The following is a 26455-nucleotide window of genomic DNA, read 5'->3' on the forward strand; positions in this document are numbered from 1 at the left end:
GCTGCTGGGCTGACGGTACCTCCTACCTCAAAATCCAAGAAAAATCTTTCTTTCAACATATCACATCAAGTAACCTCAAGTCCAAACATGTCAAAGGGCTAACTTTCCCATCAGATATGTTATTGAAGCCTGGTATTTAATTCACAAAATGTTGTAACATCATCTCCTTCTCTCCATCTCCTCATCTCTTGTCTCCTGCCTCCTCACTCTTCCTCCTCCTCCCCTCCCTCTTCTCCTCTTCCCCCTTCATCTCTTCTCCCTCCCTTCCTCCTCCTCTTCCCCTAATTCTCTTTCTCCTCCAACTCCCATTAACCTTTGCATGTAATTCTAAAGAGTTTCCTACATTCTAAACTTTCCTTTAATAATGTTTTGATAGTAAATAACTGCAACAATTGAATGGAATAAGAATCGAGTTCTCACCTTGCTATCTTTCTCCCACTCACTTTCCTCCTCTTCTTCTTCTTCATCCTCCTCGTCTGTATCCCATTGATCTCCACTCTGATCAGGGCTTGCTTGGACTGGTACCTTCCCTTCCTTCCTCTTTCCTACATCCTGTGTACTACTCCTCTTTGCCGGAATGGGTTCAGCACCAGTCTGCTTTGCTGCAGCTACAGAAAGAGCATTTAGTAAGATAGGACTATCTTAATGGCATCTGGCGTCATATACGTAAGTATGAAAACTGTATACCTTGAATTTGCCTGCTAATTAACATTGTCAACTTAACCTGGGTGGTATCTTATAAAGCTCTTTGTAATTTGTGCAAAAACTTATGGACAACTTGCACTAAGTGACAATCAAAATCATTTTTTTATTGATCTTTTGTTCAAAATACCAACCAGAACCAATCAGCATTGTGTTTTCATGTTTGTATTATGTGGGACCGTTCTTATAATAATTATCTAACCCAATCGTTCCTATTTAAATATAGGTTGAGTTAATTTCCTATATGCCAAAATCAAATATCTAATATGCATATGATGTCATAATCTCATAGCGCCCTCCCCAGAGGATATATTAATATGCGCATACAGTGTTGTCAGAGATGCGCTAGCTCCAGATCAACAACGCATGCAAAGCAATGTCGTCAGCCTCTAAGATGGCGGTGCGATGACGTCAATGCATAAGGTCTATTGTAAACTTGCATTCAGATGCTAGTTAACAAGACCTACAAAGATTGGATTTAAACATCAGCTGATGGGGATCAAAATGATTACGATTCTCATTTGATCCTAAGATTGGGGAAATACATATAAGAAAAATATTCAGTGATTTTCATAGACAACTGATATAGGCTACTGATATTCTTGCATCTGATTGGCTCAGATCAAGAAAGTCAGTGAAAATTACGGACTATTTTCTTCATGAAACACTCCACAGGTCACCACTTGTGCGCGACTTAACAGCTTGAGGAAACACCACCAAGTAGGGCATTACATTTACATTAACTGTCTATGTCCACTTGAGTAATAGTGTATATATATATATATATACAGTTAATGTCTTTTTTTAATTTCCCATGTCTTTATCTAACAGATTTACTGTGTATATTAACCAAGGCTTTAAAGTTGAATTTTTTTTTTGAAATGTCCGTCTAACATACTGAACACACTCTGGTAAAATCAGAATTTCTTGATTTAGGAAAGATATTTTTGCCAACCCATAGCTAGACTGCAGATTTTATACATCACATTATTCAAAATATAGTTCACTTACCATTTGTATTGGATCCCTCAGAAGGTAGCAAGTTGTCCTATAAAAAAAACAGATTACATAAATAATGATGATGAGAAATCAAGCCTAGATTATCAAATGAAATGTCATAATGACACAAGTTGTTGGAATATGGTTTTTGCACAGAATGATGACAATTTCATTGACTGGTCGTGTTAGCTATGTAGAAGTTCTTGTCCATACTATAGCAACACAATAAATATGCTTCTTGGGCCACATTCTCTGTGAAAACGCATTAGAGACAGTGGCCCTTACTGGTGCTATAGAAGGAAAGAGCACACGCAGATGCCAGCACTTGACATCCCTCTCTTGGCTTATTGACGCTTCTGGCAAAAAGCCCATTGACTTCATATGCCGCTGCCCAGAAAGAGGAGAACATATTTTAATGGACAACATCAGATTCTAACATGCCAATTTAATGGATGGAATGATCCACTAAAAAGTCCCAAATCTTATCTTTTGAAAGCTGATAATTAAGCATACAGAGATGCAATATTTAACATGAGATTAGCACTCATCCCCTAAGCATGAGCTACCCAACACAGTGATGGGTTAGATACTGTACAAACTGAGATTTCGAATGTGATTTTTATTTAGACGTTAAAATCTACGTGAAACACCCCCCGGATTACTTATTTCAGAAATACATTATTACTAAAATTCAAGAGACAGTTATTTATTACAAATAGTTCAAGGTCTAGTGGTTATGACTCTCATCTTTCAATCTGAGGGATGTGGGTTCAATTCCCAGCTCTGGTGTTTTTTTTCCTTTAGCAATAAATTTACCCACGTTGTACTGCACTCAGCCCATGTGAGGTGAATGGGTACATGGTATTAAGAAATTCCTTGAGTGTTTGAGCACCTATATGGGCAGCGCAGCTAAAGCTGGTGTAATAATAGTAGCGCTTTGTATTCTCAGGCAAAGAGTGCTTCATCAATCCAGCTATTATTATTATAATTGTTATTATTATACATATAAGAATAAAAGAGAAAACAGATTACTTGAACAAAAAGACTAAAATGCAATACTTACATCTGAATCCCAATCAGATTCTGAAGAGAGAAAAAGACAGACATAAAGAGGAAAAACATAAATATGAATTACAGAATAAAAAGAAATTATAATTTGGACCCTCAAATTAAATTCATTCGTCAAGTACCAGAGAAATACAGGTCAAGCTCCAAGGGTGTTAAGTAATCAAAAGAGAGCTTTGGCATCCATTTTGCTTGAAAAAAATATGACTAGTTTGCAAGGAGTATACTTAATGGACTGAAAGTTATCCAAATGTATGGAATATAGTTCAATTTCACACCTCATTAATAATAATAATAACCACAATAGGCATTGACATAGGTGTTTTTTAATAGTGCACTGATGAACAAGAAGAATGTTACAGGCCCGAATTCACAAAGGTGGTTTCTAAATATATGTTCTAAAATCATGGTTATACAGAATTCACGCGTGTAATTATGCTTAATTCATTGAGTATATTGAGAAGTCACTATCAATATCATTAAAGGAGTTCATAATCTGCATGTATGGAAGAACTTAAAATTTTGCGGACCAGGGGCCCATTTCATAAAGAGTTAAAACTATGGTAACTTTGCCATTTCGGCAGTTACTATGGTAACAGGGCTCAGCAGCCAATGAAAATCAAGATTTCCATGGAAGTTACAATAATGGCAATGTTGATAGTTGTGAGTCTTTATGAAACAGGCACCAAATTAGCCCACCTCTAATTTGGTCTTTCAATACTAAAACTGCCTATCATGGGTAAGAAACAGATGTGTGTCATTTTCACTCATTCACTCACAGATTTATTATCATCCACACATATGGAAGAATTTAAAGTCTAATGAACAAGACATGCCCTCGACCTATTCATTCCTTCACGAAATGAATTGTAATTTGCAGTTTACATTATTTTTCATTAGAAAAATATGAATGCTTACTGAAATGTATACACGCTTACCATTTTCATCCTCAAGGGGTTTGTCAGCTGCTATATCTGGTGTAACAGGCTGCAAAAAACCAAAGTAAAATAAAATCACAAATTTTTGCCTGGTTTCACAAAGTGAAGAAAGAGCACACAATTCAGTTTAACTCAAGTTGCTTTCAAAGATTCAAGGCCTAAATCGTGAAGATTACTATTCATGTGGTCTGAGCCCAAACACTTGAAGAAATTATAATAAAACATTGAACTTACAGTAGACTAAATTCTGCAAGGTTTCATTTGAGATCATCCATCACTGTAAGGCATTAGAAAAAGTGGTTTATATTTTCTTGGTATACAAGCAGTTGGTCTATTTCCGAGACAGTATTATACCATATTGACTAAACCTATTTGGTCTACTCTCAATTTAAACAAAAGTATTCACATTTCAATGAGATGCCCACAAGCTTAGATTATGAGTTTTGTGAAAAAGGGCCCCTGGTTAACCACGGCCTACTGGTACCAGTTAGTCCCTGTTTATAACATATATGTCATGGGGTGAAAGATCATTTGTTTACTCATCCTCTTAGCTATGGAATAGCCTCCCTCAAAACATCAAACAGTGCTTGACTTCTGAAACTTTCAAACATTACCTCAAAACATTTCTGTTCAATTCTTCTTAATTTCTTTTATGATTTCCTAAAAAGCGCCTTGAGCACTCTACAGAGTGGATTTGGCGCGATATAAGTCTAATTATTATTATTATCATTATTATTATTATATGAGGATTACAAAACTCAGAAATCACATTAATCCAGGAGGTAGTGGGGACAATGTGTTCTTTTCAATAGACATTACATTGAATTGGAGGATCATTGGGGTGGGGTGGATAAATGAAGGCTTAGGCTTATTTACCGTTACTCCTCTCTTGACTGTGCCCTGTTTATCTTTCTTTGCATCCGTCAGCCAAGAATCGTCTTCCTCCTCTTCATCATCATCTTCAAGGTCGCTCATGCCAAGATTATTCAGCATTACTGAAACTAAACAAGCAATATTATCAATTTTGTTAAAATACTTCCACTTGAATTTACAAATCGCCCATGGTTTGGGAAGGTAATATCATGCATTTCCACATGGCTCACTCCATTCAGTCTTTTATTGTTCAAGGATATACAGGTATCACTTTACATATATTATTATTTTACATACCATTTAACGTATATATATATTTCAAGGGGAAAATCCAATTATTAATTTAGATTTACAATTACACTTATTCATATTCTGTTAGTTGGGTCATGACAGCGAAACCTCCCAACTTGCCAAAACAGCAATACTAAGGCACAAGTATATTCCATCATTTCATATAATTTTGCACATAATCTGTCATATATCACATTAGATCAAGACTATAAATAATGAGGGTGATAATTATATTCCACTATTTCACAAGAAAATATTCTTTCTCAAAGGGCGCTGCTTCTTATAAATATCACCCTTTATTTTGTGTTATAAATAGAAGTATAAAATAATAATAAATGACATTTAACTACATACCATTTGGTTTGTTCTTCCCACCAAGACTCAGCTATAAGAAGAAAAAAAAAAGAATTCATAAATGTTAATAACAAGTAGACATTTGGATATCTATCAATTATGTATATAAATCCACTAATCATAAAATTTGACAGCACATAGTACAAAATATAACTTTTAATTAAGATAAAATTACCTGTTTAGAATAAGTGATAAAATAAGGAACTTTGAACATCAACTAGAACACACATTACTCATGTATGATTCAACATCGTTGTATGTCAAAATTAACAATAATTCACATCAAGTGGTTCAGCTTGTTTTGAACGAAACCCTGCAAATCATATTTATACATAATTAGACATATATTTCATACATGCAACAGTGTGAATTCAAATGACATAATTGACTACACACTTTATTATTATTGCTCTTCACTGGTCAATTTAAAACTTTGAAACAAAATTATATTGCCCATCATATATTCAAACAAACAGTTAATATCAGTTTCTTATTACTTCCTTTCTCTTTTTGAATTTTTGCTTGAAGCAAAAAAATTCAAATAGCCTTATTGGCATTTTGTGATCACATTCAATTTTATCACAAAAATAATGTGAAATATAAGTAAGTACTCTTAAAATGATAATAAAAAAAATTAAATGATATTACCTTTGGTCTGTCATTGTCTGAAGGAGGAAACAGGTCATCGTCATCATCAAAATCACTTATAGTCTGTAAAAAAAGAATAATATAAATAGGTTTAAGGAAATTATAAATTGTCAGGAGATGCAATTTTGTTTTGTCAGACATTCCATTCTGACAATACAAGATACATGCTCATGTGAAAATTGAATTAAGTTATTCAATCTCAAAGACAATCAATAAAACTTGAATCAAATCGTAGATTAATGAAAATCTTTCATTCTTTACCTTAACATCTAAATTAGAACTGAATTGAAGTTTCTCCATTTAATCAAAGCATCACACAAAACTTGGGAGGAAAAAATAAATAAATGAGACACTCCTCTCCAAGTCTACCACTGAGAATATTTACATCAGTATTTATGGGTCTATAAGCAACTGCTGGCTGGTAAATTTGTAAAAAGGTATCAAACACCTTCTGGTCGATGGAAGAAATACTCAGCCAGCTATCTTTACCTAAGAGAGGCTGGGCTTGGATAAATCCCTGATGAAAATAGATGAAAAGAGAGCAAGGAAGTGAAAGATCTTACCCTTGCTGCTGAGATCACACTCTCCCTTGGAGTAGGAGTAACCGAGGCATCTCCTCTTGGAGTCACATCATTCTCATCTTCTTCCGTGTCTCTCCTCTTTAATGGTATCTTCCCAGGTGATGCGGATGCAGAAGTAGGCGGACCTTTCCTCCTCTCCTTCTCCGGAGACTTCAACCTCGGAATCTTGCTGCCGCTCACAGCGCTGACATCGGATCGGACGGAACGGGCGCTGCGCAGACTCTCTTTGGAGTTGGACCTGGCTCGAGGAATCCTGGACCTGGAGGCGGTGGAGTGGACAGAGGCGTTGCTGTGGATGGACTCATTGTCGGAGTCTTGGCTCATGAACTTGGTCAACTTAATGGGTTTGCTAGGCTGGAACAAAAGAGAAAGTATGATAGTTTACTAACCTGAAAAAAAAATAGCAAACCGTTGTATAGTTGAGTCACACAATCATAGTCAATATTCAGCATCTCTTTTCCTTTCTTCTCTGATAACATGTTGGTTACTCCTTTACAACTAGTTTCAAATATTTGAATACTTACATTCATATCAACAATATTTTTATAATTTAAATGCGGCATACATTTGACATTTCAAGTTAGGTCTGCACAAGTCAATGTTCCATAAATCAAACAATCGCTTATTTAAGTCAAACAAATTTCTTTGATCCAATGAGATTCGGCATAATCGCATTCACTTGTACTGGTCCCATTACGGAAGTGCATAACCCAAAGTTTTACCTGTATGAAGTACAGGCCAAAAGAAAAATACAAATGAACATAGTTTTTAAAGAGCTGTAAAGAAGAGAGAGTACAGAGCTGGATGCCCAGGCACACATACACACAACAGCAAAGAATGGGTATTGACTGGCAATAAACTGCAATAAAACTCTGAAGAGATACAGAAATAGGAACAAGACATGTACCAATAAGTGGAATATACATAGGATCTTAAGATTACTTTCAGCAATTATTACTTAAATGGCACAATTAGTTAAGGCTTGAATGAGCATTTACAACCCAGTCACACTCCATTGAATAACACTCAACAAAGGATCTGAGGACTTCAACAGGTACTATTATCAAGTGCTTAATGTTTTGCTTGAGTGAGCATTGTTTGTGTGGATCTTTTGTTATTGGTCCAGCAGAGATATATCTTTCTTCATTTCATAATTTCTATTTTCATAGTTTTTATTCCCTTTAATCAACAGTCAATTTCAATGTATAATAGTTTAGGTCTTGTATGAAATTTTCTTATTTGATGGGTCCTTGTCTACACACAGTCAAAATCCATACTTTAGTGCTGTTATCGGTAACCTCTTTATCGCTAGTCCTGTCGATAAATGCACGTTTTTGCCACTTATGCGATATATCGAGAACCTTTCTCTTGTTGTCGACAGTACTCGCTATTATGTAGGGACAGTGATTTTCCGCGATCACGGAAAATGCACAGAATTCACGGAAACGGCCTTTTGAAATGAAAAGTGACTTTCAAAAGGAAAGCATTTTTTCCCCCTCAAAATGCACAGAACAGCAACAGAAATTACTCCAAAATCTCAACAAAATACAAATACTTACTGGCCACAAAACGCGATCTCACTTCGCTACAATCCAAACATCGTGACTGCACTCGATCGTATCGAAAACAATCACAAGCGCAAACTCAATTTAGCGACCAAAACAAGTACCAACTAACGTAGAAGCAGCCATGTGTTGCTGCCCTCTACGTTTGAAGATGTAACAGCACGATATCGCAGACTTTGCAGTATCCTCAAATCCAAAATGGCGGATAGACGATATATCGACAGAAAATTTTCTTACTGATAACAGCACTACCATACAAGTACCTCCATTATTGTCAGATTTAAAATATATTGCAAAAGTTTTTACATTTAAAAAAACATTTATAATCTAATGATTGTCACTTCTGTACTCATTTATATATCACGTTTACTTCTGATGTTTAATCAAATGGATCAATAAATCTATTCGATTATCATGCACCTAGTAATCAGTATATGTGGTAGAATTGTGCAATTAATAAAATGATTAGAAGCAAGTTTGATTAGTTGAGAGTTGCATGCACTGCTCACAAAAATCCATGCATGGGACTACACATAGATACTCCCGCTGACCATTTTGTCTACTTTTCCCCCACACTGTATATGTTGAGGCATTTTTCCTCAATTCATATTTTTCCCACATGTACATACAAGGGGTATATAACATCAAAATGAATTTAAAAGTTAACCATGACTGTTGCTGTCTTTCCTACAATTTAAGATCTCATATAAATATTCATAAAAAAAACATTAAATCAGCCGGCATCTAACAAGGGTTCCGTGACATTTGTTCCGTCGAGAATTGACCCAATGGAAAATCTGCACATTAAACCAAACATAAAATCTATCTTCCAAAACTAAACAAGCCATAATCCTTATCTTTACATTATTCTTAACAAAAAAAAATTACAATCCTAACCCTTATGCCCTCTGAGATATTATATTTTGTGTGACCCCTACCAAGAGATTTTGGTCTGAGGTTAATAAACTTTGTAACTTACTTTGTTGCTTTTGATCTTGACAGGAGGATCTTCAACTTCAGATGCTGAAGCAGCCCATGAATCGGCTGCTGATCTATACATCAGACGGAAAAAAAAAAAAAAAAAACGAACTGGAAATTGAACAAAGAATTAACCTTGATATCAACAAGTTTTTCATTTATATAAAGGAAATAATAGAAGCATATTAACAAAGTTTAGGTGAAAATCCATCATAGAATAACATATTTATGGATCTTCATTTAATTGTATTTTTGTGAAGTCACAATTAAGGTGTAGTTGTCCACCTGCACTCCCCCCAATCAGTTATATCGGGAGGAGAGACCTGCGGGCCATAGTGATTCAGTTTGCTTTTTGCCTCCCAGGCACAGGTGACGCCAAACAAATAATAAGAGAGTCAAAAGGGGCCTAAGCTTTCGATCCTAGCAGAGGCAAAATGACAAACATATAAAATGGAACAAACATAATATAGACCATAGACATGCAACAGCAACACTAGAAACAAGGAGACAAAAAGGGCATTAGAGAGTTGTGATGACCAATCAGGTTAGAGAAGGGGATGACAGCAAAGGAGTAGGCAGACACAAGGGAAGTCAGTGTAAGTAAGGCCAGTAAAAGACCCTAAGCTGGGAGGGATCAAGACAATTGGGCAGGCAACATCAAACAGGATCTGGAACAAAACAGTGATAGGGGGTGTGAGGAAGAGATGAATAACAAGAGAATTAGTGAGAAGTGGGTCAAACAGGTTACAAAGAAAGGCATAATAAACTGGTGCATAAGAGTGGGGGGAAAAAAAGGGAAAGAAAGGGGAACAACTGATAATGTGCAAAAGACATATAAGTATAAATGATAAAGCAAAAAAAAAAAAAAAAACATACACATATATAAAAATACATAGTGTAACTAGTATTGTAAATCCGCTAGGGGTGAGGGGAAAAAACCATAATGCTATATAGTAGAAATAAGACATGTATATATGAAAAGGGAGAAGCATATTGCCTAAAAGGGTAGAATTTACATGTCAATGACTTGGTTAAAAGGTGCAATAGAAAATTATATATGTTAAGGAAACTGAAAAAGTTCAATTTACCTTTGAAGGATTTGGTGACAATATATATGGGTTATATACGACCAATTTTAGAATATTGTGCTCCAGTTTTCCATAGCAGTCTTACAGTAAAACAAAATAATACTATTGAACGAATACAACGGAGAGTATGTAAAATTATCTTAGGACATAATTACATCACATACACAAATGCATGTCAGGTATGTAATTTACCAACACTTGATGAGAGAAGACTGACACTGTGTAAAAAGTTTGCAAAATCACTTTCAACTCATCCTTTGTGTAAGACATGGCTACCTCGGAAAAAACATACAAACATATCTCTTCGTCGTACAAACAACTATCAACAATTTCCAATAAGAACAACAAGATTTAAAAACAGTCCATTGCCTTTTTTGGTTGACATACTCAACAAAAGATGAGTGTGTCGACTAGGAAAGGCAATGCAAAATGGTCATCCCCACCCCACCATACAATTATTTTTGTCATTTAAATAAGTGTCAGTCTCCTCTCCTTCAAGTCTGCCATTATCATATTGTATTCATTCATTCATTCATTCATTGCCTTTTATGCTTTATTTAAATTGTATTAACTTTTGAATGTATAGCCTTTTTAATGTATTTTACTGTGGTTTTTACTATGTATTTAATAATGTGCCAACACCAACTTGTAAACATGATATTTCCAGCTTTTGCTGTTTTTTCATGTATGATTATTAACATGTTTGATTATCAATAAAGACCATTTTTGAATTGAATTGAATTGAATTGAGTAAATATAGAAGCCAAGGTGGTATGAGAGAGGGGGAAATGTATATGACGAAACTACAGCATACATGTACATGTAACTAAACAAAATAAATACATGTATGTAGTAAATCCAAAAGAGGTGAGTGGAGAAAAAATGTATTTAAAAAAAAATTATATATATATATTACATTGCCTGAACGTGGAAAGCAAAAATTTGAGCTGAGCCTGTAGAGGAAGAAACTATAATATAACTAATCTAAAAGAGCTGAGGGGGAAAAAAAATATATATATAGAAAAGACTAATCAGTCATTCCCCTCTTGGATGTTCAGGCCATGACGTTGGGTGGTGCAAAGCCGTCTCATCCAGAACTTCTCTCTGCTAGTACGGACTGAGTCAGGACGGGTACCTAAAGATTCGATGCCCTGTAGCATCATGTCAGTGATGGAGTGGTTGGGAAGGTTAAAATGGCGGCCAACTGGAGTGTCCAGCTTTGCTGTGTTGATGGTGGATCTGTGCCCGTAGAATCGTTTCTTGAGTGTGGTCTTGGTTTCCCCTCTGTATTCAATTGTACCCTACAAACTCTACAAGTGATGAGATATACAACATTAGTGGTAGTGCATGTGATGTTGCCCTTGGTTTGGTGAGAAAGGCTGGTAGAGTTGCTGGTGAAAGTGTCGCCCTCATGAATGTGTATTTCACATATGATGCACCTGTTGCTGGTACATTTGAAGGTGCCATGCTGTATGGGAGAAGAATGGTTAGTGAGGGAGGGCACTTCAGCACGAACAATGAGGTCCCTGAGATTGGGTGGGCGTCGGTATGTTAGGAGAGGAGTATCGGGAACGACCTGTTGGAGACAATCAGAAGTGTGTAAAATGTGGTGGTTATCACACAGGATTTTACGGAGAGGGGGTAGATTGGGATGGAAGGCGGTCACAAGCGGTATTCTGTCAGTATTCAGAAGTGAATTTGATGGTCCTGTGGAAGGAATTGATGTGGTCAGTGAATGTATGGAGGCTATCTTTCTCCCTGGTCCAGATGAAGAAAATGTCGTCTATGTAACGCCACCAAATCCATGGGCGACAGGGGGCTGAATCTAACATCTGCTGTTCCAGCTTGGTCATGAAGAGACAGGCGAATGAAGGAGCCATCCGGGTGCCCATTGCTGTACCGAATATCTGTAGGTAGTGCTTGCCCATGAATGTGAAGTTGTTTTTCATTAGTACATGAGACATCAGAGATTTGATATCGGATATGGGGGGACTGGAATGGCCACTGGCGGCCAAGGCTTCACATGATGCTTGGATACCTTCATCGTGGGGAATGTTGGTGTACAGTGAAGAAACATCAAAAGTGCCGATGATCGCAGTCTCGGGTATCTGGTCCTTGATGTCATTTAGTTTCCTGAGAAAGTCTGGAGTGTCGTGGATGTAAGAGGGTGCACGTGAGACATGGGGTTTAATGTGGTAATCAACAAAGAGGGAAATGTTCTCTGTTGGGGAACCATTTCCTGAGAGGATGGGTCGACCGGGGTTGCCAGGTTTGTGGATCTTGGGGAGGAGATAGAAGCGGGCAGGTTTAGCATTAGTAGGGGAGAGAAATTTGTGGGCCTTCTCAGAGAGATGCTTTGTTCTTTCAAGTCATTCAGTGTCGATTGGATCTGTAGGGAGAAATTACAAGTAGGGTCAGAATCGAGGAGTGCATAGTGAGATCGATTATTGAGATGTTTCATGGCTTCATCGATGTACTGCTGGCGGTCCATAACGACGACGGCTGATCCTTTGTCTGCAGGCTTGATGATGATGTCGGACCTGTTTTTGAGTGATGAGAGAGCCTGGCGTTCTTCTCGAGGAAGGTTGTCATGTGCTCTGCTGTCGAGGGTATCTGTGGAGCGAACTTGGGATGAGACAGCTTGAATGTAAGTTTCAAGGGAAGGAACTCTATTCTTGGGTGGAGTCCATGTGCTTTTCTTGTAGAAGGGCTCGGGATCAGAAGGGGGTGCATCTAAAAAGAACTCTTTGAGACGTATCCTGCGATAGAATGTAGAGAGGTCTTGGCAGAGAGCTATCTGGTCAACTTCTGGTGGCGTGGGGCAAAACTTGAGCCCTTTAGAGAGAAGAGAGGTTTCTGCTTTGGAGAGAGGGGAGGATGAGAGATTAACAACCAAATGGGGGGATGCATCATTGTTGTTGGTATGTCGTCTAAATCTGTTTTTGACCGTTGTCGCTTCTTTGTGAGGTTGCCTATTTTATTGTTCCTGCGTTCAGTGAGGAGAGACCTGTGTTTAGAGAGATCAGAGTCAATTTCATTATTATACTGAAGCCACTGGGTGTGGGTACAACAAGAACGTAGTTCGTCTTCCAGGCTACTGATGTCAGCTGAAAAAGAATCAAAGAGAAGCAACACACTGTTCAGAGAGAATGTTAATTAGTCGAACTGAAGCTCCATGTAAGGTCTGGTTCCAGCGTTTGCGAAGTTCAGGTGAGAGCGTACCGAGACCGGGAGTGCAATGAAGTTGGAGGCCTGTGGGTATAATGCGATTGAGGGAATAAAATCTGTAATTGTCCTGGTGAAAAGAGATCTTGAGGGCCTTCAGCCTGATCTTCCTGAGCTGGTGAAATAAAGATAGATGGTTAGTCATGGTAGAAAAGAGACCTAGAATTAAAAAAGTGTAAAACAAAGAAAATGGATATTCATAACAAATATAAAGAAAGAGAAAAGTGGAGCAGATTTGAACTGGACCTAAAACAGAATGATAAGAATGCACAAAGTGCTTATAATAATAATAACTAAGCAGCTCCCCCATATTTCATGTGATACAAATTCCATAACTCCACAATTACATCACAATTGCATGAAAATTTATCAGACCATTACAAAATAAGAATGCCTGCATGTGCCATCATAAGTTCATATATGTTATTCTTTGCTGAATTCTCGTCATACTTATTTCATTCTGCTTTCATTCAAACTAACAAGATATCAGGGTGGACATTCCCTATTGTAAAAATAAAACAATCAATCAAATTTTGAATATTGAGAACACTCAACTGCGAATTACATGGATATGGTTAAAAGGAAATTGAATGTCAACAATTTACGTGAATGATATTAGGGCAATGAAGATTCTAGGATGAGTGTGTCAATGATGTTTTATAAGGCTGTCACAACCTGGCAGCAAGATAGAGAGCCTTGTTAAGATTTTTTTTTTAAAGTATCCTTTCACCGACTCTTCTCTCTTTCTGATCATTATTCATCTACATTAAAGGCAAAAAAGAAGGGGTATTGCATTTTACTGCAAATGAAAATTGGAATCATAAAACATTGTGACAATATTATTATTATTATTTGTTTGGCGTCACCTGTGCCTGGGAGGCGAAAAGCGAACTGAATCACTATGACTCGCAGGTCTCTCCTCCCGATATAACTGATTGGGGGGAATGCAGGTGGACCACTACACCAGGGTTTCCCCCTACTCTTATACGAATACTGCAGTGGGTTCTTAACGTGCAAAGGTGGTTACTCTCCTCTACACGGGGCCTCCATTTAACGTCCTATTCGAGGGACGGAGTGTTTTCCATTGTAACATAGCCTGCATCTATGAAACATGGGAGAGACGTTTACACACAACGCACTGGCTTCAGTCATCCGCCCGGGGTGGACTCGAACCCACGATCTTTGGTTCGACGGGGAAACGCGTTACCGACTGAGCCAACACCGCTCTCAAACCAATAATCAGAGGATGAAATCGACATCATACTTGCTCAAACTATTTGTATTTTCTTCTCATCTAGGGTATTGGAAAGATTCAGTGCATTTTCTTATATTCAACTACAGTATCTTCTTCTAGTTTATTTTACACAAAATAAAACTAATGCAAAAATATTATACTAACCTTCCTTCTGACATATCTTCATCTTCATCATCTATAACAAAAAATTATAAAACGAGAAAAAACATACAAGTATTGATGCTTTCCTCTTACCATAAGTTGAAAGTTCAATTGCATGTAAATACCAATCCATGGATTTGTTTGCCTCATATGCAAATAAGTGCTTCAAGAAACATTTAAAAAATACCTTGCTGACAAAGAGGCTGACTGGTATGTTCTTTAAAATGATGCATAATAGTGAATTCATGAACATCAAAACATCCTGGTTGCAAAGCCATATACAGATGAACTTCAAATCATAAATTGCAAATGACAAGTAATTATGACATCAGTAGCGAAAACAATTTTATTAATTTTGTTATTTCTTACTACAATAAGTTAAAACCAGATTATTTCTTGAACTTCCCCCATGAGGATAATAATGAGAGATAAGTAAACCATTCATAACTTGTACAGGATCTTGATGGTGTAGTGGTTATGATTCGTGTCTCTTAAACAAAGAGTCATGGTTTAAATCCAACTTCAGCAAGAAAGTAATCCATATTGTGCTGCACGAAACCTAGGTGCGGTACACTTTGATCAATGGATATGGACCAAGTGGTGTTAATTAAGCGCAGAAGTGGACCAAATGGTATGAATGGTACAGATTACATCTTACATACCAAAATCATCCATGGCCGGTCCTCCTAACGAGAAACCTAGAGCATCAGTCCCTGCTGTAGAACCAAACATCCCCCCTGTTCCTCCAGTTGATCTCAGAACAGATGCCGGTCTCCTACTGGATATATACTCATCTATCAGATGAGAACATCTGGGGAAAAAATAAACAGAAATAAATTGTCCACACACACTGTTTCAGGAAGCTGCTGGACATAGAATGGCGGAACAATGACCTTGGGTGATTCATGAAAGTTATAAGTACTGACTGACTATATTGTCAGCTCATATTTGCTTGGCTGAGAAGTACAAGTCTCTGACTGTCTGTTACTATGGCAACTGTCAGAGAACGACAATTTGAAATGGTGCCTCGGACGTTAAAGTTTTTTTTAACAATGATGATTTTTTTTTTTGAAATAGCAACATTTGCATTTAGTTGCTTCTTGACAACAATAATTTAAATACGAACGTCAGATTTCAACTTTAGCTGATAAAAAATCAAAATGAATGAGAATCTGATTTTGCACCCAAAATCATCTTTCAGTCGTGAGAAAAGTCATACGTAACTTAGTTACAGCTTTTTGAAGTTATGAGAGTGTTCCAGAATACCACCCCTGATACAAAAAAGCTTGGTAAATGATCATAAAACAATTTTGATTTTGATATAATGTACAATAACTCATCAAAACTCATTTGCACACTAGCACTAAACTTGGTGCTGCGAGCCCCTCAGACCTGCCAACCTCTGGGAATGAAAAAGTGTATTCTGTGATAAAAAAGTGTATTTTTCCCACAAAAAAGTGTATTTCATAATAACATGCGTGGCGCACTCGCTCATCGTGGCGCTCAAGCTGCATGCAAGCTAAAATGCGCACTGCTCTTGCAGATGAAAAAAAAAAACATTGAAACATGTGTATATCTCACCCTGGTTTTAACAAAATGATTGAAAAAAAAACAAGTTGCCTGAAATTACATTGATCTTTTTTACAAAAACATATTTTTTAAAGAAAAAATCTACTGCCGTATTTTCGTTGCAAAAACGTACTAAATACGCCGAAAACGTACTGGTTGGCAGGTCTGGCCCCTGGGTCTGCATCAAAGTCCACTTACCCATGGAATCCTCCCATGATAGCATGGTCATTGGCCGTCCATCCTTTACTGTCCTTGACATCAATATCAGCCTTGTTTGACAGCAACTGTCTGACCACGCCTATCTGATCCGTCTGACACGCCCACATCAATGCAGTCCTATCAATCAGTCAATCAAAACACAATGAAAATGTCAATCATAATAGAGTACGACTCTGGAAAATAGCATTAAACTTAAATACTGAAAAATGATTTGCTTGACACTACATATTAATGTCATCTAATGCACTGTTTGTAATTGAAATTGTAATTTCTATTGGGATTTCCTTCACATTACACAAATGTTTGAAATAAATCACAAATTAGCAATGGTCAATCAAAATCATGCATTCTTGCATAGTTCACAACAATGATCTGTAACCAATCACAGTAAGCTTTCTAATTACCAACCAAACAGTCATGTCACATGTCATATTTCTTGACCCATTATATTCATCATGAGACTAAGAAATATACAGTATAAGGAAGCTTCAAAATACCATCAACTTGACGAGATGGCAGGATATTTTATTTTGCCATGGTGACTATAACAGTTCGTGATATAATCTGTCTTGCCGAGAAGACTTTAAAAAATAAGTTATATATCCTCCTGGTGAGTTACATCATGATGGCACATACCTTTTGTAAATTCAACTTGGAAAAATAAGGAATCACATCATGTGGACAAAATAATACTACTAAATTGACATGGTAAGACAAAATATCCCACCATCTCGTCATGCAGATGGTATGAGGAAGTTTCAAGAGATATTAATTGCATCGACAAACCTGTTTTCATTGTCAGTGGCGTTGACATGCACATCCTCATTAAGGAGAATTTCAATGATCTCATCATGTTTGTTGGCTGCTGCTAGATGGAGGGCTGTACTTCCATCCTGTGTCAAAAATAGATAAATAAACACAGGAGGTCAAATTGTATTATCAAGATAGGGGCTTCTCATTTTATACAGGCATGGGTCTCAGGGGCGCACAGAGGGCATGTGCATACCCCCCTTTCCCCTGCTTTTCAGCTTTTGGCCACAATTGAACCCTGAAGACCCAACTTTGTGATAAGTGCCCCTTTATGAAGTGACAGTGCCCATCTTTCCCTTTGAAAGCAAGGGATGCAAAGTACATCACTTTTGAGAATGAAAATATTTTTTGAAAGGAGAGGAAGTCAGATGATTGCTTTTTCTTTCCTAAACAAACTATGTCCAGATTTTTGTGGAAGAAAAGAATGGGACCCTTTTTGTATTTTGTTTGTCAAAACTTACCAACACACCAAATATCTTTCACCCCCCTCCACACACCAATTTATAAAATCCTGGATACATGTGTAGTTTATGCTTAATTGATAAATGAATTAATAAAAAATATTAATCAATTAATAAGAAATAAACCGATCAATTAATGTAAAAAAAATACAGAAACATGAATTGTATCAATCTAATTGACAATCATAATAATAAAATACTAATATTATTACTTTTCCCCAAACAATCTAGTAGATATATGCATTTCAAAAGTAAAAGTTTACAATGTAAATGAAGGGAAGGATCCATATCCGACCAACCTTATTAGCTGCATTGACCATCGCTCCATTCTCAAGGAGAAAGAGAGTGGGATCCTGCGCTCCTCCTATAGCAGCCAGATGAAGAGCTGTGTTACCATTCTTATCCACCAGATTAGGATCTGCCTTGTTGATCAACAGAGTCTCCACGCACACTCCAAAGTTACCTTGGACAGCCTGCCAGTAAAAAACATATCAAAGAGATGATCACAAATTGTTAAGTTAACTCCTTTGTCTATAGATACAATGAATTACATAGCAAATCATAAACCATGATTATTTATATTTCTATCAAATGACTTTTTTTTTGTTATACACGTACAGGACATATATCTGTAAAAAAGGAAACCCATTTTTCATACCGTTTTTTTTCATGTGCAAAATATTGAAAATTATTATTTAAATGTAGGATTTTAGAGGCGCAGACATTTCTTGACGTCTGAGTGACGAGGTTGTTTCAAAGAGACAAAATATTAAAACTGATTTTTAACGTGCATGCCTATGAAAACCATGAAAAATGAATATTTTGCCCCGCCCACAAGATTTTGCTTCATTACTTTGTTAAGCTTTGTGGAGGTATCTATATAATAATATTGGATGGCCAATTTTCGTGGGAGGCGTAGAAATATTGTTACTCGCTGAAGAACAATATTGGATTCGTCTCCGACTCATCCAATATTGTCCTTCAGCTCGTACAATATTTCTTCGCATCCCACTCAAGGCCATCCAATATTCCCTAAGTAACAAGAAATATATCACTTAAAATTTGATTGACTGATACCTTGCATATGTTTCTAGGACTGAACACCACTGTATTCACAATTATTATGTAAACTGCCTGTGGTTAACTTGCATGCTTAACAGGGTGAACACAATGGCCCGTATTCTGAAGTCGACATGTAGACCACAAACTAACTCTGAGTTGAAATTATAGGGAGCCAAAAATTTAAAAATAATGTTTATTATTGCATATTTCTTATGTTTACATATTTGTTTCCTTTTGCTTTCATAATGAAGAAAAATAGTTCAAAATATTTCAGTTATCATCCCTAGACAATTATGAACAATTTGAGAGTCAAATGAGTTCATAAATTGGATGTACATGTATCTGTTAGGGATTTGTGCCCCAATGGCTCACTATAATTAAACCACAATTTTAAACCACGGTTTAATTTAAACCCCAGTTCAGAATATGGGCCAATGAAGTCAATGAACACTATAAAATGCAAACAAGATGTTCAGTGATACTTGGTTACTCTTATTTCCACGTTTTATGAACTAGACCAATACACTTATAGAGATATGATGGCAATTCAACAAATACCCCCAACGTGGCCAAAGTTCTTTGACCTTACATGACCTTTGACCTTGATCATGTGACCTGAAACTCGCACAGGATGTTCAGTGATACTTGATTACTATTATGTCCAAGTTTTATGAACTAGACCAACACACTTTCAAATTTATGGCTGTAATTCAACAAATACCCCAATTTGGCCAAAGTTCATTGACCCTAAATGACCTTTGACCTTGATCATGTGACCTGAAACTTGCACAGGATGTTCAGTAATACTTGATTACTATTATGTCCAAGTTTCATGAATCAGATCCATAAACTTTCAAAGTTATGATGGTAATTCAACAGATACCCCCAATTCGGCCAAAGTTCATTGACCCTAAATGACCTTTGACCTTGGTCATGTGACGTGAAACTCATGCAGGATGTTCAGTGATACTTGATTAACCTTATGTATAAGTTTCATGAACTAGGTCCATATATTTTCTAAGTTATGATGACATTTCAAAAACTTAACCTTAGGTTAAGATTTTGATGTTGATTCCCCCAACATGGTCTAAGTTCATTGACCCTAAATGACCTTTGACCTTGGTCATGTGACATGAAACTCAGGCAGGATGTTCAGTAATACTTGATTAACCTTATGGCCAAGTTTCATGAACTAGGTCCATATACTTTCTAAGTTATGCTGTCATTTCAAAAACTTAACCTCAGGTTAAGATTTGGTGTTGACGCCGCCGCCGCCGCCGCCGTCGGAAAAGCGGCGCCTATAGTCTCACTCTGCTATGCAGGTGAGACAAAAATCAGTAGTTTGTTCCTTATCATAATCTGCATATAATTTCATCTAAAACCCTGCTTTAAAAAAACAAGAGAAATTCCAATTCAAAATAATAAAAAGTAAATTTATGCTTTTTATTAAGTTTATCTTGTTTGAAGCATTGTTTACAACTGCATTTTCACTGGGGCACACAGTAACACTGACCAATTTTATTTACCATGTTGAACCATCTTCTATTCTACACTTGATTATAGAACAATTCTGTACGTTCTGAGATGCATGTCTTGAAAATTAGTAAAAGCATCATTCAAATGATTACGAGTTTTAATGGATTCATGTCAATCGTACGATATCATTTTTATCATCACATCTTCATGAAGGAAAATGGATTACAAATTATGTAATGAAGAGATATATTTTCATTTACAAGAATAAATTAATTTTGGAAATAAGTTATACAGCTTTTTTATTAAGTGTGGTGGGCCTGACTTCTTCATTGGTTATCAATGGAGTTTAGAATTTCCGCTTACCTTCATCAGGGGTGACCGTTGGTCATTGTCGCACATGTTCAATTTTGCCTTACATGCTATCAGCACATCTATCACATCAATGTGACCTTTACTGCTGGCCAGGTGAAGGGGAGTTCTGTGATCAATAAAAAAAGTGTGAGAAAAATTTGTTGAAAAGTGGCATGCATACAGTGTACTTGTAGAACTGCCCTTGCAAATAAAGCTGAAGTCTCTAGAAACTTTGCGAGGCATTGATACAGTTTCATACCAAGCTCATAGGACCGTTTTCTTGGGGGGGAAGGGGGGTTTGCCTCTTTTGTCAAAATGGCATCACAAATGTATATTGGATCTTGCATTTTAGTTCAATTGACACATGGAAAGACTATACAGCACTATACAATGGCCTCTTCAATGTACTCTTGAAATAGCAAACATAAAAAACTTTACTGGTCACATGTCATAAGGCGAGCGTAATTTGGGTTAAATGGTCGAAATGGGCAAAAATGTTGTTTTAAATGTAACTTCTTCTTCTTCCTCCAATAGGTGACAGAGATCAATAGCAGTCAGCTGTAAAATCACATACAGGTGCATAGGAGTCAAATTGTCAAGTAGAACTTCAGGTCTGGGTTATATAGAGGCACGAACAGTGTGGATTTGAAGAATGAAGTGAAGGGCAAGGGTTGTAGCAGATTTCAGAGTTGTGAGGGTGAGGGTAGGGTCTGGCAAGAGGACGAGGGATGAGAAGGAGAATTTGGGTGGTTGGGTGAGCAGTTGAGTTCTTGCAATCTGAGCTTTACGGAGGTGAGGAGGGAGACCTAGGGGGAAGAACTGATTTGGAGAGGGCAGCTGAGAGAGGTGTTTCCATGAAGAGAGGGTAACTTTGCAGGAAATAGCATTGAGGGCAGCTTAATGTGCTTTTCCAAATATCATCCTAGTTAAAGTATTGTAAGTGGTCAAGTTTTTTTCATTGACAGTAATGTAATTAGCAAATTTGAAATGTTTTCTAATAATAATCCTCTTGCACAAAATCATATGTAAAATTGGATCTCTACAGATTCTATGAAGTTTGGTGGTGTGACGTTAATTTGAGTGTTACGGGTACCTTACTTTGCGCATGGTCGAATATCTCAATATCTAATCAACATCTTGAAAAATGATATCACTAACAGAAAAAGCAACCCAAAATTACTTAGTATGGTAACTTTCTTTAAAATAAAATTTGTGAAATAATTGGCAAAACATTGGAAAATTTTGTTACCTTTTGTGTCCATTCCGAGATAACTGAACTTCTCAATAAGCTCAAGTAATCACCAGTCTCCAGAAAAGTAAAATGTACATAAATTGTGATACCAGCCAGCATTCGTGAAGTAATTGGCAAAACATCAGCTAAGTGTGTTACTGTACCTTTTGCATAGATCTGTTCTGAGAAAATCTAACTTCAAGAAATCACTAGTTTGCAAGCAGAGGTCTCCAGACAAGTAAGTAAATTGTGATACAAACCAATTTCATGGCATTTATTTGTAACCTCCATCTGATACAATTATCTTAGTTCTTACCTCTTCTTCTTCTTCTGAAGTACAGTCCACTGACTGGTCCACCTTCGTCTACTTGACTTCTTTTCTAATACTTTGCAAAACGATCATGCCCAAATTAAGGTCAACCTTTTTATGACACTTTCTCAGCCGAGCGAGCATTTGTTTTGAGATCATGATATTATTACCAAAACCCTTGACCTACTTGACAATTCCGTTGCAAAATTTGACTCTAACTTCTTAGGATCTTGCCTTCTGGTGGTATTTCTTAATTTAGTTGATTTTGTAAGAACTGTGACAGTAGAGGCACTGGTCCAAAAATTGGCATTGTCCCAGAAAACAAGGATATGCTCATAAGCCAGAACAAATCCTGTCTTGATAAAATGAGATTTTCCTTGTTTATAGGGAGTTTTTTTTTTTCACTTACCCCTGCGGGATATATACATTGTACATTAATTACGGAGATTGAGAGTGCTAAAAATAGATTCAGTGACCTCAATTTCCCCCAGTTCACTGTCTACTTTTCACGAATTGCCATCTTCCAATAATCTTGTTTTGAAAGTTGAAACCTGACATGTTTAACAGTTTCATTGACTAGCGCACTCAATTGATGTCGGCACTCGACAGGTGAATGAATTTTCATAGATTTCCTGTGTGGAGAAATCTTTGAAAACTGAGACAGCTGCCATCTTGTTTCTTATTGTTCTTCACCAACGTTAGCGTCTGTAACGTTGGCGAAGAACAATAAGAAACAAGATGGCGGCATAAACATCGAGCAAGTTTCCCCCGTCTTTTCATAAAAATTTTCTCGTTTTTTAATGAATTCTTGTTTAAAAATTAACTTGATATCGTAGAAATGTCGGAAATGAAGTTGTATTCCATTTACATGTACATGGTTTAGGGCTAGATCTTTTAGAAGGAAAGTAGAAATCTTGGGGGCGAAAGTTTCAGATTTTTTCGCGGTACACGCACATGAATGGGGCGCAATCCCTGGCTCCGTGGAGAGTAAACATACGTTAGTCAATTACTTTTACTCTCTAGGAGCCTCCTGGCTACCCATCGGTGGTCTAAACCAGGACTTCAAATAATTTCCAAAGGAAAGCAGGATCATTTATTATTTTTCTCTCAGCATGCCACTAATTCAATGAACAAGGTTATGATGTTGTAGACCAAAAGCTTCAGTCTGTTGTATTGGTTGTTCCGCTGAACTCTGTTGGCTCCACTCACCAATTACAGAGCCCAAAGTTCTAACTCTATCTGTACAGGGACTCAATGGCAATATATTTGTGAATTAAGTTTGGATAAACCAGGGAAGTGCCAGTGGTAGTTGCACGACAGTCGAAGTAAGTCACTGTTTTTTTCCTTTAAAGTTTATTTTTTCCCGTTTTGGTGTATTTCAGGTCAAAACGGAATAATAATCTTTATTTTGGTTCAGTTCTTTTTACATATTTTTTATGAAAGGAAAGATTTCCATATGTCCCCTTCAAGCTGGTCCCCTTCACTAATTAAAAGAAATACATCTCCAAAACCCCCTTCTTTCGTTCTCTTTTTTCTTCTTCTTACTTCCGGTTGGAACTAAGATTCGAACCTCTCGCTGCAGAACGAGGCTCTCCAGTCTGTCGCCTTACTCACTGAGCTAGCACTTTTTTTAGGACTTGTTAAGCCATGGGTTTCATAACGGTTATCAACCGATATTACGACTAGTCTTCTAAGAGAATTGGGTAATTATTTTTCTGACTAAATAAACCGAAGCCATTGGGAATTACCGGTACACACACTCGAAATTTTGATGGAATAAAGTCATATTTTGGTAGGGGGCCTATGTATCCAACTTCTCTTGATAAACCTCCACATTTTTTTATTCAATTTTATTACCTTTATTACCTTTATTACCGGATCTTCTGGAAAAATGCAATTACGGTACTTATGCAGTCGTGTTTCCAGGTCTATCACTGTTGCTATATACTTAGTGGAGGGGACAGATGGAAGTCTTGCCCTATTTTAAATAAAGTCAATAATCGATGTCGATGAGCTCTGTCAGGGAGATTTCGCATTTTTAACCCCCTAACGTTAATGGTGGCTGCACGATCGCGAGCCGTCTGTGACTGTGTAAGACTAAGAGGAGAAATTTTTAAAAAAAATTAAGATTTTTATTAAAAAAACCTAAAGCTAAGTAAACTCCTCGAAACAGAGGGCTGCCAGCGGCCAGCTCTAGCCAACATGGCCAAGTTGAAGTTGACAAACAGTTTAACATTCCGATTTACCTATTTTCCTTGTCCAGAACATTCACATCGCCTTTCTTTGTCAGTTGCTTAATTTTGATGGTATCACCGGTCCAGGCCGCTTTGTGCAATTTGGACAGGTCCTTCTCTTTGACAACGTAGCCGGGAGCTTCGGCTGCTTGTTCCGCTCCCGACTGTTTAGCCGAAGCCGCAGGGGCTGTCGTTTTACTCTTGCTGCCTTTCAAAAACTTCTTCATTTTGTCAAAGCAGAGTACCACGAAATTAACATATATCCCTGTACATATATCTGCCTTTCCTGTCTCCAAAAGAACTATGCTACATCATGTTATCTTGCTCAAACGTTAGTCAAATATTCACCGGCAAAATTTTACCAATTCAAAACAATCACAGTCCATTGCTCTCTTTAGATACATAGCGCAAAAAAATATTATCACGCAAAGCGTGATTGGCTGTCCAGTGGGTACAAATGGTACAAATCGACGTAATTCGACGCACATCGAAAGAGGCGCTATATTATCCCTCGTATCTACGAACGCTATTCACGTTTCATCGCATTTGGTCAAAGGTCGCACATTCCTCGATATGCGATGCTGCCCGGGGGTGCATTGAGGAGGCAGGGGATGGGGCATTGTGTGGGGTGGGGGTGAAATCAGGGGCTTTTTGTATCTTTTCTTTAATCTTTCTTTCGGGAAAAGGACCAACAAGTGATTGTTTTCGAGTAGAGTTTAGGGGTGGGGGGGGGGGCGGTGTCTGGTCTTGCTCTTTTTAGTCGATTTTGTTTGCATATCTGCAGCTAATTCTCTTTTCTCTGCATTCTGCCGAGTGAAAAGCTTGCCATTCTCCGAAAAGGGGCACCAAAGGACATTTTCGTGTCTCCAACCTTCTCTAGGCTATAAACCATAATTTAATTCATCAGGAAACCAATTTTTTTACTTTTATTTATACTACAGAATATGTTGAGTAAAATTAAAATCAACTGAGGTCACCCCACCTCATGAACAAATTATGTACGACAGCACAAAATATATATATGCTCATTTTACCCATGTCTCCAGCGACCTGTGTGATTATATTTCATACTCCCGCTCTTTACCGTAATATCCGAACTTCATGTTTTGTCCACTAATTTATAGTGCCTTCGGTGCCTAAATAAAAAAGCATATTGCTTAGCGAAAAAACTTATGTATATTTTTTCCTGCGGTCTTAGCGAAGGTGTCTCCAAACCGGGATAAGATACGTTACTTTTTGTATGATGCCCTAAAAAGAACGAAGACAATAATGCAGTGATCTGTATTTCGGTGTAGTGAATGAAGTCCATTTCAAGACTATATAAATACAAATAGTGTATACTGAATCTCTATAATAATGAATATATTCAGACACAAAGTTTTGAGTTTATCGTTATCTTGAGATATAAACCACAGTAAACGAAATTTTGTGGAAGTATGTCAGATACGTTACCAATTGTCTCTTTTCTTGTAATTCAGAATGTATGAAATCTGTAGTAAAGTGTTCTTACAATGAAATTCTTTAATAATTTCAGTATGTATGTATGATTTTTATTAATGTTTCAAAGCAATTTAAGATCAAATTGTATTAGAGATATGAACTGCAATTTAGGTTATGTATTTTATCTGAAAATATACTATTTTTTCGCGCTGATTTTGACTTACAGACTTCTAACATCTATCATTTTGATACATCTCGACCAATCAAATGTCAAGAATTACTTTTTAATCATGTGTGTATATTAGTTACGTTTACTTTGAAATATTTACTGATACTATTGGTCCACAAATGATACATCCACAGCGATTTTTCTTGTCTAAGGCCTAATGGTAACGTATCTGACGGGTGGTAAAAACTATGTAAAAAGGTGTTCAAGTTCAATGCTATTTCTTGAAAAATATGTTGGGGTAAAAAATCACCCGTTTGTTGTTATGTGTTCTCGAAGTATTAAAGTTTCTGAATTCAAATGAGTTTAATTAATTTTCGTATGTCAAAATTTGAAAGTTTGTCCAATCCTATTGGTGCACTT

At 36.9% G+C, this 26455-nt stretch overlaps 1 protein-coding gene across 3 annotated transcripts in view; it reads right to left on the reverse strand.

The window, feature by feature from the left end:
• The window catches only part of LOC129257907 (rootletin-like), a 77547-nt gene extending 52652 nt beyond the window's left edge, over window positions 1-24895 (reverse strand). For all 3 annotated transcript variants that reach the window (XM_064096260.1, XM_064096259.1, XM_064096257.1), the window contains exons 1-16: window positions 24439-24895; window positions 20664-20778; window positions 18062-18235; window positions 17278-17384; window positions 16471-16608; window positions 15366-15514; window positions 14707-14737; window positions 8996-9068; window positions 6434-6805; window positions 5871-5933; window positions 5223-5253; window positions 4581-4705; window positions 3705-3753; window positions 2765-2784; window positions 1714-1750; window positions 421-608 (exon numbers count right to left, since the gene is read on the reverse strand). In XM_064096260.1, the coding sequence (XP_063952330.1) occupies window positions 421-608; window positions 1714-1750; window positions 2765-2784; window positions 3705-3753; window positions 4581-4705; window positions 5223-5253; window positions 5871-5933; window positions 6434-6805; window positions 8996-9068; window positions 14707-14737; window positions 15366-15514; window positions 16471-16608; window positions 17278-17384; window positions 18062-18235; window positions 20664-20778; window positions 24439-24653 (1887 nt within the window). In that variant the 5' untranslated portion in view covers window positions 24654-24895. The remainder of the gene's footprint in view (window positions 1-420; window positions 609-1713; window positions 1751-2764; window positions 2785-3704; window positions 3754-4580; window positions 4706-5222; window positions 5254-5870; window positions 5934-6433; window positions 6806-8995; window positions 9069-14706; window positions 14738-15365; window positions 15515-16470; window positions 16609-17277; window positions 17385-18061; window positions 18236-20663; window positions 20779-24438) is intronic.
• Between the last annotated feature and the right edge of the window lie 1560 nt (window positions 24896-26455).

This window comes from Lytechinus pictus, chromosome 3 (assembly GCF_037042905.1).
Source record: "Lytechinus pictus isolate F3 Inbred chromosome 3, Lp3.0, whole genome shotgun sequence".
Classification (NCBI taxonomy): Eukaryota; Metazoa; Echinodermata; class Echinoidea; order Temnopleuroida; family Toxopneustidae; genus Lytechinus; species Lytechinus pictus.